The sequence below is a fragment of the Vulpes lagopus genome, chromosome X (genome assembly GCF_018345385.1).
Source record: "Vulpes lagopus strain Blue_001 chromosome X, ASM1834538v1, whole genome shotgun sequence".
Lineage (NCBI taxonomy): Eukaryota > Metazoa > Chordata > Mammalia > Carnivora > Canidae > Vulpes > Vulpes lagopus.
Genome location: NC_054848.1, coordinates 58,710,413 through 58,723,154, shown reverse-complemented (window position 1 = coordinate 58,723,154; position 12,742 = coordinate 58,710,413). Strand labels below are relative to the sequence as shown.

General features: G+C 41.6%; 1 protein-coding gene across 1 annotated transcript; it reads left to right on the top strand.

The window, feature by feature from the left end:
- The first annotated feature begins 3,894 nt into the window (after positions 1-3,894).
- MAGEE2 (MAGE family member E2) lies at positions 3,895-6,198 on the top strand. Its single transcript, XM_041741411.1, has one exon. The coding sequence runs from the start codon at positions 4,098-4,100 to the stop codon at positions 5,667-5,669; it is 1,572 nt and encodes a 523-aa protein (XP_041597345.1). The 5' UTR covers positions 3,895-4,097; the 3' UTR covers positions 5,670-6,198.
- Positions 6,199-12,742: the final 6,544 nt, after the last annotated feature.

Genomic DNA, 12,742 nt, shown 5'->3' with positions numbered 1-12,742 from the left:
AACTACTGTATACACTGTATAAAACAGTTTGGAGGTTTCTCAAAAAGTTAAAAATAAAAGTTAAAAAAATTTTAAAATAGGTTCCTATGATCCAGTAATTGCACTACTGAGTACCCAATGAATACAAGACACTAATTCAAAAGGATATATATATTCCTTTATTTTTGCAGCATTATTTATAATAGCCAAATTATTGAAGCATTCCAATTGTCTATCAATAGATGAATGGATAAAGAAGATGTGGTACACACACACACACACACACACACAATGGATTGTTACTCAGCCATAAAAAGAATGAAATCTTGCCATTTGCAACGATATGTTGGAGCTAGAGAGTATAATGCTAAATGAAAAAAGTCAGTCAGAAAAAGGCAAATACCCTATGATTTCACTCATATGTGGAATTTAAGATATTCATGGTTTTAAATTGCAAAAAGGATGTCAGAAAGTATCGCTAGAAGTCCAAAATGGTGAGTATGGTCTCATCTTTTTCATTCACACTTAGAGTGCAAAATATACCATATATCAAATTCACAGTCACAACTCCTTAATTTTCCATTTAGCAAGAACTAGAACTATTTCAGAGACCAGTAGACTATAAATGACTGAGATGAAATGCTGAGACACCTGCACCCCGATGTTTATAGCAGCAATGTCCACGATAGCCAAACTGTGGAAGAAGCCTTGGTGTCCATCAAAAGATGAATGGATAAAGAAGATGTGGTATATGTATACAATGGAATATTACTCAGCCATTAGAAACGACAAATACCCACCATTTGCTTCGACGTGGATGGAACTGGAGGGTATTGTGCTGAGTGAAATAAGTCAATCAGAAAAGAACAAACATTATATGGTCTCATTCATTTGCAGAATATAAAAATTAGTGAAAGGGAATAAAGGGAAAGGAGAGAAAATGAGTGAAAATATCAGTGAGAGACACCTAACTCTGAGAAATGAACAAGGGGTAGTGGAAAGGGAGGTGGGTGCGGGGTTGGGGTGCCTGGGTAATGGGCACGGAGTGGGGCACTTGATGGGATGAGCACTGGGTGTTATGCTAAATGTTGGCAAATTGAACTCCAATAAAATAATTTAAAAAATAATAAATAACTGAGACCAGGAATGTAGCACTGTGTAACCTGGGAGTAGACTTCATGAATGGATTCTGGTGGATAAAAACGAAGATGGAAACCCAGGTAGGGAACAATTTGTGAAGGACTTGAAATCTGTGGAATTAGATTAGGATGTTATTTCAGAAGTAAAATGCTACCATTTGATGTTGGTTTTTTTGTTACTAGATGGAGGGTTAATAGAAGTTTCAACTCATGACAAAAATGTGAGCTGGGTTTCAGGAAAATATATATCTTTTTTTGTGACTGGGAATAAAAATCCTCTTTGAATCTACACCTTGGTAGCACCTGTCTAGACAAAGAACATGGAGTTCTTTTTTTAAAAAATAAATTTATTTTTTATTGGTGTTCAATTTACCAACATACAGAATAACACCCAGTGCTCATCCCATCAAGTGCCCCCCTCAGTGCCCGTCATCCTTTCACCCCTACCCCCTACCCTCCTCCCCTTCCACCACCCCTAGTTCGTTTCCCAGAGTTAGGAGTCTTTAAGAACATGGAGTTCTTGTGGGGAAATGGAAAGACCACAATGAGGGATGCCACCAGATCTGATCTCAGTTACACCTTTTTTGCAGCTCAAAGTTGGTGCTGCTTTCCATATGATTCCTCTGAGATATAACCAGTATACAAACCATACACTTCTCTCTTGTAAGGCATGCATATTCATTTGTATAAACATTGTTCTCTGTATTCCAGTTTGGCAACATCCAGGATCCTGAACTGCCTGCTTTGCTACTGTAAGAGAGCATCTGAAATGTAGAAAATATTAGAGGTAAGCGGCCTCTACATTTGACGGTAGTGCTCTCTGAAGAAATTCTTGGGCACTGGATAACTAAATGTAATAGTGTTTATTACCATCAAGAATTTAGGGAAGATTTTCTATTGTGGCTGCAGATGGCAATCTTTTTTTTAATAATAAATTTATTTTTTATTGGTGTTCAATTTGCCAACATACAGAATAACACCCAGAGCTCATCTCGTCAAGTGCCCCCCTCAGTGCCCGTCACCAATTCACCCACACCACCTACCCTCCTCCCCTTCCACCACCCCTACTTCGTTTCCCAGAGTTAGGAGTCTTCATGTTCTGTCTCCCTTTCTGATATTTCCTACTCATTTCTTCTCCCTTCCCTTCTATTCCCTTTCACTATTATTTATATTCCCCAAACGAATGAGAACATATAATGTTTGTCCTTTTCTGACTGACTTATTTCACTCAGCATAATACCCTCCAGGTCCATCCACGTTGAAGCAAATGGTGGGTATTTGTCGTTTCTAATGGCTGAGTAATATTCCATTGTATACATAAACCACATCTTCTTTATCCATTCATCTTTCGATGGACACCGAGGCTCCTTCCACAGTTTGGCTGTTGTGGACATTGCTGCTAGAAACATCGGGGTGCAGGTGTCCCAGCATTTCATTGCATGCAGATGGCAATCTTATGTAATTTTTTTTCTCCTTCCCCAATATTTAACCACGTATCTTGATGTGAGAGCTAGGATTTAGCCCAATTATTTTGGTAGCACTCCCTAAAAATAAAGCAGCTGATCTTTCTTCCTGGTCAGAGTGCTTGGATTATGCTTCCGCAAACACATAACCAACCTCTAAATAACCAGGCCCTATTCTGGTTTTGCCATTCCCATTTTGTGGGGTCCCAACCAATTCTGTTATAATGCTAAATTAGAAAGCAGGAAATCCAATCATTTCTGGCTTACCATCTGCATCCTCATTTCCCACCCACCCTGGTACACTTTGGTTTTAGCCACTTTGGGTAACCAGGTGTAATGCAACTTATGTTGTACTTTCACATCTCTGGGACTTTTCTGGTGCTGATCCTTCAGCCTGGAATTCCCTTATAGATCCTTTCCATTCAATTCCTCCTTGAGGCATGTGCCCCCATTTCAAGATTTCTCAAATTAAGCTGTAATTCATCGCTTGCTCCTTCTGTATGTATACTATATGTTAATTGACCCTACATTACAGCAACTATTTCCCTCTACTTTATAGGTCATTTTTAATGAACAGGGTTAAACAAACTCTTTGAATGGCAGATGGTGTCATAGAGAGTACTTATGGTTGAGACTCTGACAGAACTGGGTTCAAATCCTGTTCTCTCCCATTTATTGCTCCCTGATTTTGAACAAGTAAATCCACTCCTCTGACCCAGTTCCCTCATCTGCAAAATGAAGACCATTAAGAGTAGCCACCTCATATCTAGCATTAAATGTTTTAATATGGGACAAATGGAAGTACCAGAAACTGCCTGGTACATAGTAAATGCTTCATAACGGTAGGTTTTCATTATTATCAGCAGTTTGAACTTGCCTCAGAATGTAAACTCTACAGAAAAAGATAATTATATGTTTGTCCTCTGATGTGACCCTAGTACCCAGCACTGTGCCTGGCATGAAGTACGCACTCAAGAAATGTCTGTTGAGTTTGTGGATAAATTCATGAATCCATAAGACAATTCTCATTCTTAGCATCCTCCTTTTCTTTTTTGACTCTTCTACTATCTATTAACGTGGTGCTTCATACCTCACAGAAAAACTAGTAAGTAGAGGGTCACTGAACATTCCCCATCCCTTGTTCATTTTGCTTTACCTCCACTTGTTGCCCCCTTTCTTGAATTGTCTGCTCTAACAAGTTTGAATTCAGCAGTGACCACTACAGCCTAGCCTTCCTGACAGAGGTAGTATGCAGGAGTGGGGGGGCGGGTAGCGGGGCGTGGCCACAGTGTCGCAGAACCAGACTGCGCTTGCGTAGGCTGCGACAACGCGGAGCACTGAGGGGCCAGTGGTCGTTGCTCACTGGGTGTGTGTGTGGAAATATCATTTCTCTCACCAGCTCTCACTCCGGATCCCGGGTCTCTGGTTTAGGATTTGCCGGAGGCGCCGACATTCCTACCATCCTCTCTCTGACAGGTTGCTGAACTCCTGGTTCCTGCTCCTGACTCCTGGAACCATGTCTCTGGTAAGCCAGAATGCGCGCCGCGGCAGCGCAGAGACCACTGCAGATTACAGCGACGGCCAGGGTGAGATGCAGGCTAGTAACGCCTCCGGGTCCCCGACCTCCATGCTAGTTCCCCAGGCCCTCCAGAGCACTCATGCGCCAATCAACCCTCAGGGTGCCAGCGCTTTCCAGGCTGCGCAGGACCCGAATGACCTCGAGGTCCTAATCGAAGAGCAGTCCCAACGTTTGGGGGCGCTCAGGGTCCAGGACCCTCTAGAAGACAGGTCGATTGCTTTGGTGAATTTCATGCGAATGAAAAGCCAAACAGAAGGTTCCATCCAGCAGGCTGAGATGCTGGAGTTCCTCAGAGAATACTCAGATCAGTTCCCTGAGATCCTCAGACGAGCCTCAGCCCACCTGGATCAGGTGTTTGGGTTGAACCTGAGGGTTCTTGATCCCCAGGCTGACATTTACAACCTAATCAGCAAACGGGGTTTCCAGACCTCTGATCAGTTAGCAGAATCCCTGGATGTGCCAAAGGCAGGTCTCCTGGCCTTGGTCTTAGGCCACATCCTCCTGAATGGTAACCGGGCAAGAGAAGCATCCATTTGGGACCTGCTGTTAAAGGTTGATTTGTTGGGTGATCCTCAGAGGATCAACAACCTTTTTGCGAACACAAGAAACCTGCTCATTACTGACTTTGTGCGCATGCGGTTCTTGGAGTACTGGCCAGTGTATGGCACCAATCCCCTTGAATTTGAGTTCTTGTGGGGCTCTAGAGCCCATAGGGAAATCACAAAGATGGAAGCCCTGAAATTTGTGGCAGAGGCCCATGATGAAGAACCCTGGAGCTGGCCAGAAGAATATAACAAGGCCCTGGAAGCTGACAAAGCCAAAGAAAGAAGACAGGCTGCTGGCTTGGAATTCTGGTCAGAGGACACTATGAATGATAAGGCCAATGATTTGGTCCAATTGGCCATTAATGTCACTGAGGAGTTGCTACCTATACATCAGGATGAGCTACTGGCTCACACTGGCAAAGAATTTGAAGAAGTGTTCCCAAATATCCTCAGTCGAGCTACTCTAATCCTTGATCTGTTCTATGGATTCTCTCTGATTGAAGTTGATACCAGTGAGCACATCTACCTCCTTGTCCAGCAACCAGAATCAGAAGAAGAGCAAATGATGCTAGACAGCCTGGGGAGACCCACTCAAGAATATGTGATGCCAATTTTGGGTTTGATCTTCCTGATGGGAAACCGTGTCAAAGAGGCCAACATCTGGAACATGCTTCGAAGATTTGGTGTGGATGTAGGGAGAAAGCATGCCATCACCTGCAAGCTTATGAGACAGCGATACTTGGAATGCAGGCCACTCTCCTACTCTAATCCGGTTGAATATGAACTTCTTTGGGGTCCAAGAGCTCACCTTGAAACTACCAAAATGAAAGCCTTGGAGTATATGGCCAGGCTCTACAGAAAGCGACCACAGGACTGGCCTGAGCAATATAGGGAGGCTGTTGAAGATGAGGAGTCCAGAGCCAGATCTGAGGCAACTGCCATGTTCTTCTTCAGCCCCATGTGAAGTCTGGGGAAATGTATCACTTTAGTTGTATGGCATCAGTTAAAGGGGCCCTGGGGAAATGGGCACTGGGGCTCCAAATAAGAAGTCAGTCAGGCTTGGGGTGGAAAGTACACATTGTGCTTGCTATTTGTGTTCTATTATTAATAGTATTTCCTTTCTTATAATATATCTTTGAATTAGGTTCATGATCAATGTTTATAAATGAAATTGCTCATTTGTGATCCCCGTCTTATTTTACTATAAAAGCTCAGATAACTGTATAAAATGCATTGGTGATATTTACATCTTTCTATGATATGGAAGAGAATATAAAGTTGTTTTTTAACTGTTTGAAATAATTAGTAAAATGGTATGGTGCAAATATTAAGTAACAATAGTAACAACACACACAACAAAAACAAACACAAAAGCACTTATCTGTGGATGCCTTCTTTGTGTCTACTCTTGTGTAAGGAAAAAAAGGCTAGTATTCACCTGTTTGCTTTGCTGTTCCAAAATGTTGTGAAAAATAAAAGTATAATGAATTAGATCCCATGCTTAAGCACTCTTTTTTATTCAACAAACAATTATTAAGCATCTGCTATGCTCCGTGCTGGGAATATAAAGGTGAAGAAGACCCAGCTGAACCCAGGGCTTAAGGGGTCCATGGAAGTAAACCAAAAATTGTTTCATTGCTGTGGCAAGATGGTATAATGAGGATAAACTCAAGAGTTCTAGGAGAGGCCACAGGAGTAATTTCCAACTAAACTGTAGGTGCTGGGAGGGGATGGTGGAGAAGACAATGGGGCACAAGAAAGGCTAGGGGAGGGGCAGGGTGGTGTCAAGCAAAAGATTAGTAGGGGAGTGGCAGAGGAGGTGGTAGGGGATAATGTGGTGGTATGGAGGGCTCAGGACAAGTTGTCCTATAGTGACTTCTATTCTACCACCTGAGGTTGGGGTGGGGGAGGGAGGGATTGTTTATGAAGTCAGGGGCAGTATGTAAAACACCTTTTAGAGGATTCACAAAGACAATGTTCAGTTCAAGGGGAAGTGGGAGAGGGAAGCCTGGGGCAGAGATAAGGAAGACCCATATTCTCCAGAGTGGGTCTTGGGAATCAACAATGGTTCTCCCGAAGGCAGCTGGTCTTGGCTCTTGGGTCAGACAGAACAATCTACCTGGAGCTCTGTCCAGCAACCTTGGCCAGTGGAATTTATTTCTACACCTAAGTTGTTAAGGTGAGTGAGTATTTTGGCTCTCTTCATCCTAATGCTTTTTTGCAGCTTCTAACCCTCCTCACAGCTCTCCCTAAGTTTTTCCTAGAAAGCCTGCAAATAACAATTTCTATAAGGGAGTCCTGGCTCAGTAGTGGATGTTATATGGAAAGTCATCTATGACGGCAGGGGTGGGGGAGGTGCCTATGCATGGTGTAGATTTTATGTTTCCTCACCCCCCACCCCCCACCCTCGCACCCATAAGCTTTCTGTCCTTTCATCCGTTTAATCAATAAGGGCTACCCTCAACTGCCACCTCCTAACAAATGAGAAAAGATGCTCCTCACATTTTCATCAGTCTCAGGAAGAGAATGACACGACCATTTTGCCGGGGGAGGGGACAAGAAAGGAAATACACCGTTTTGGTCCCAAATACCGCAGCCTGCAGAAGTCAAATTAGAGCTGCCTGCTTGGGGAAGCCACCGCGCACGCGCACTGCGCGGTTGCCTGGGAGATACAACCCCCACCTTGTCTCAGTGATCTCCCTATCACAGCAATCCGGGGAAAACTGAACACTAAGGGCAGGATTTGCAGTCATGAGAAAATGAGTAACTAGAGAGCTAGAGCTAAAGGGGTTCTGGAAAATGGGATGGGGGTTGGAGTTATGAGGCAGGAGAGCTTCTAACTCAAAGGCGGGACCTTGACGTAGGGTCCTGCCTACATGCTGAGATCTCATTCTTTAGCCTCCTTGGATCCTTAATCTGTGCATGCTTGTGAGGCAGGGGAGGGGGGCAAACAGATTAAGATGCCAAATTTTCCTTGCTCTGATTTTTTTTGGGGGGGGGGAGGGGTTGGTGCAGTGTCTGGATCCTCGAGAACATCAGTTGTTCTGCGGGTACCAGTAGAGAGAAACCTGCCAAGGGGTGGGTGTAGCATCTAGACCAACAATAGTGTAAAACTGCCAACTTCTTTAATACTAAATTTGTTCTAGGTACTGTGCTGGGTTCTTCACCTCCTTTAGCTCTAATCTTTCCAGCAGTTCTCTAAGAAGCATTTTAATAGCCTTATTTGGCACTGTAGGAAACTGAGGCCCACACAGCCAGTCACCGAAGGCTGGTGTTGGAGTCTAAGGCTGCCTGTGACTATGGTTCACACTCTTTCCAGTATACTACATCGCAGGCCCCTTCCAGCTTGTGCTCTGTTTTCACTCTAACTTATTGAATCTCGAGAAATATAAGGAAAGGCTGCATGACATGATGGGAGAGGCAAGATGATAGCCCTCTGGAGGCCAATGAAAGTACTGCTGAAATTTTCCAGGCTCTTCCTCGTTCCATCACTCAGGCTCCACTAGAGCTGTCTAGGTGTAGAAAGTGCGTTTTTGTCCAATCTCCTTACTCTGTCCTATGAGTCTTCCCCAATTTGCCCTCTTCCTGCAAGCTTCCAGCCTTATATGCTGGTGTTCACCCAGAGAAAGTAAAACATCACCATTTCTGGACCTCCAGAAATGTTTGGCAATGTATTTTGTGATCCTGAAAGAACACTGGCCTGATAGAGATCATGCTTTGCCAAAGGGAGCTCAGGATGCAAAAACAGAAGTGGGAGATAGCCTCTCTGTCACAGATGCCACATGTAGTTTCCTAGAAGTGACAAAGATGAGACTTGCATGGGGCACATGCCTGTGGTAAGGGAAAGGTTGTAGTCTCTCTGTGGCTACAGCCATTCCTTGGAAGGCTAGGGGAGATCTGGGTACTCTGCTTTCTACACACACCAAATTAAAATTAGCACCCCCTAGGAGAAACAGTGATGGAAGTGGGTGTCTAGTAAATAAGACTTACAAAAGATGCTGCATGAATTAATTAAATGTACAATCACCAATAGGCCTTTAAACACTGAACCAAATATTTTTCTTATCTGTGTGAATTTAGAAAAATGATAAAGTCTCAGTTAACTTGTAGACTCTTTGGGCTATCAATACCACAAGTATTGAATTTTGGCCAAGTTAGGGCTTGCAAAATGGGTGTTAGTTAGATATGAGCTCATAACCCTATATATACAATGCCATTTGGATTCCCCTTTGATCCTTCCTGGAAAGAAAATGTTGAGAATACATTCACTTTCAGTTGCTGAGACCCAGGAGTGTCCTCTTTTGGAGAAGATGGGTGGTTAGGGAAGACTTTTCCTGCCTTCTTTCCATCAGTTTCTCACTGAGCACACTCAATGAGCATTATAATTGAAGGAAAAGCTGAGTTGGACTGGCACATGTGGTCTTCAAGGCAGTTCTCCCAGCCCTAGGATTGCTGCTCCTAGGCCCTCCAATACCAACAATCTAGACCAGCCTGTAAGTACCCTTTGGGTTCAGACAAGGACCTCACAGTTGTCTTCTACCTTTCTAGTGGGGATTTCCAGACAGTGAGATTTCTCATTTTACATACTTTCTTTTTCCCCTCCATGAGTACTTGGCAATGCCCTAAGGAATTCTCTGCAGACAGGGTTTGAGGCTAGTTGTAAAGAAAGCTGGAAAAGAATTATCAGAGTGGGCTCTGGCTCACTCAGACATTCCTGTTGTAGGCCTCATAGGAATACAATAAGCATATGATAAGTAGGGGGCAGTAGGTCAGAATGATTATGAACTCTGGATCTGGACAATGCTGGCTCTCACTTCCTGGTGATCTTGGGCAAGGTACTCAACATCCCTATCTAAACTACCTAAAACTATTTTCAAGAAATTGATAGAAAAGCCCAGAGTCATACACTATTCGATGATGTCAGAGAACTATATAACCTAGGCCAATTGTATGTTAGTCTAGTAATATTTCAATTATTTAAACTGCTTTTAAGATTACTTGTCAACACCTTGGTAGCTGAGTTCAAATGAATACAGATTTCTTAGAATTACTAGTATTTGGGGTTTTCCTAACAATTATTTCAGGTGAATATTAACTTCAGGTTGTTATGAATCATAAAGTTTGGCTGCATTAATAACATATTTTTTGCAAACACCCATCCACAAGACACTTTTCTAGGGGCTTCTGCATGGTCTCTTTAAGCAGGTCTCAAAGACTATTAGGAATAGACTATTAGGCTTTACATATCATTCAGGAGGATGCTTAGGTGGCTCGGTTGTTGAGTGTCTGCCTTTGGCTCAGGGCATGATCCCGGTTCTGGGATCGAGTACTACATCGGGCTCCCTACAGGGAGCCTGCTTCTCCCTCTACCTGTGTCTCTGCCTCTCTCTCTGTCTCTCATGAATACATATCATTCAGGGAGTCCTAAACAATGAGGACTTCTCTGATAAAGGTCAGGGTTAGGAAGGGAGTTGGGAGCTCAAGCCTAATGTCTGAGCAACCTTATTTCTTATTTGAGTATTTGATACACAATGTTACATTAGTTTCAGATATGCAACTTAGTGACTTGACAAGCGTATACATTATGCTATGTTCACAAGTGTAGCTACCATCTGTTATGTTAAATCCCTATTACAATATCATTGACCGTATTCCTTAGATTGTGACTTTTACTCCCATGACATACTCATTCCAAAACTGGAGGCCCGTATCTCTCTCCCTTCACCCATTTTGTCCAATCCCTCACTCCTTTTCCCTCTAGCAACCATCAGTTTGTTCTCTGTATTTATAGGTATGATTCTTTTGTTTATTCATTTTTTGAGATTCCACTGGTGAATATATAATTGTTAATTATATATTGTTATATATAAAATATATAATACATAAGTTTATATTTATATAAAAACATATTTATATATAATATTATATATAATATAAAATATATAATATATAAAATTGTAAATATATAATATTAATAATATTATATATATATAACATTTCTTTATACCTTCATTTATTGATGGACGCTTAGGTTGCTTCCATATCTTGGCTCTTGTAAACAATGCTGCAATAAATATAGGAGCAATATGTCTTTTTGAATTAGTATTTTTGTTTTCTTTGGGTAAATACCCAGTAGTGAAATTATTAGATCATACAGTATTTCTATTTTTAATTTTTTGACAAGCCTCCATATTGTTTTTCTCAGTGGCTATACTAATTTACATTTCTATCAACAGTGCACAAAGGTTCCTTTTCCTCCATATCCTCACCAACACCTATTTCTTATCATTTTGATCTTACTTTGATTTTAGCCATTCTTATTTTTGTAAGGTGATATATAATTACACATATGTTGAGCAACTTTTCAAGTGTCTGTTGGCCATCTGTCTTCTTTGGAAAAATGTCTATTCAGTTTCTCTGCCCACTCTTTAATCGGATCATTTGTTTTTTTAGGTGTCGAGTTGATAAGTTCTTTATATATTTTGGATATTAAACCCTTATTGGATAAATCATTTGTAAGTATCTTCTCCCATTCAGTAATTTGTCTTTTTTGTTTTGTTGATGGTTCCTGTCACTGTGAACATTTTAAAAAATAATCCAAATAGTTTATTTCTGCTTTTGTTTCCCTTGCCTTAGGAGACATATCTAGAAAAATGTTTCTATGGCCAATGTCAGAGAAATTATTGCCTATGCTGTCTTCTAGGATTTTTATGGTTTAAGAGTCTCATGCTTAGGTCTTTAATTCATTTTGAGTTAATTTTTGTGTATGGTGTTAGAAAGCAGTCCAGTTTCATTCTTTAACAGGTAGCTGTCCAGTTTTCCCAGCACCATTCATTGAAGAGACTATCTTTTCCCCCATTTTATTTTCTTGCCTCCTTTGTCATAGATTAATTGACTATATAATCATGGGTTTATTTCTGGAGACTCTATTCTGTTCTATTGACTTATATGTTTGGTTTTGTGCCAGTACCATACTGTTTTGATTACTACAGATTTGTAGTATATCTTGAAATCTGGAATTGTGATACCTCTACTTTGTTCTTTCGCAGGATTACTATTTAGGGTCTTCTCTGATTCCATACAAATTTTAGGATTATTTGTTACAATTTTTGTGAAAATGCTGTTGGTATTTTGATAGGAATTGCATTGAATCATAGATTGCTTTGGGTAATGTGGACATTTTAATGATATTAATTCTTTCAACCCATGAGCACGGAATATCTTTCCATTTGTTTGAGTCATCTTTAATTTATTTCATAGGTCTTTTATAGTGTTCAGAGTACAGGTCTTTCACCTCTTTGGTTAAGTTTATTCTTAGGTATTTCATTCTTTTGTGGTGAAATTTTAAATGGTGTTGTTTAAAAAAAAAAAAACTCTTTCTGAGTGACCTTATTTCATACTACCTTTCTCCTTAGAGCATTTGGTTTGGCATGGGCTGGCCAGGGTAGGGTCTCTGTCCTCTAAACATCCACTTTTCTCAAAATATAGGATGGAGAAAGGGAAAACACAAGAATGGTCATTACTTCTGAAGCTGTCCTCTGTTCTCAAGCCTTAACCTGCTTGGGCCACAGCTGAGAGAAACTTCCCTGGCAAGTGACAACAGGGTGCCTTGGGATGGCCTCAGTGTTGTTTGGTCTTGTTCTGCAAGACAAAGAGGACTGCTATTCTGGAAGATATTCATTATTCCTGACAGTGAGGGAGACCACTGAGATCTAGCTGTAGAGAAATACTTGTACACAGGACTACTCTCCTTTTTTTGGATTGGGGGCTAGGAGGAGTGCAAGGCCTAGGATGGAAGAAGTGAGGAGACGGAGCTTTGGCATAACTACTAACCTTTTATATCATGTCTCCTCATACAATAATGGGCATGGGCATGCTCATAGTTCCTAACAGGGAAGAAGAACAGTAGTCAGACATGCTGAGTGAACAGAAGTCAAAGGCCAGCTATGACAGGGAACAAACTGACCCTTAGGATCAGTGGCAGCACCCAAGCCTCTTGTTTGCATGGCCTTCACTGCCAAACTTACCCACAAGGAC

What these genes read in the sequence shown, in the direction of transcription:
- MAGEE2 (XM_041741411.1), top strand. Translation starts at nt 4,098, where the DNA reads ATGTCTCTGGTAAGCCAGAATGCGCGCCGCGGCAGCGCAGAGACCACT.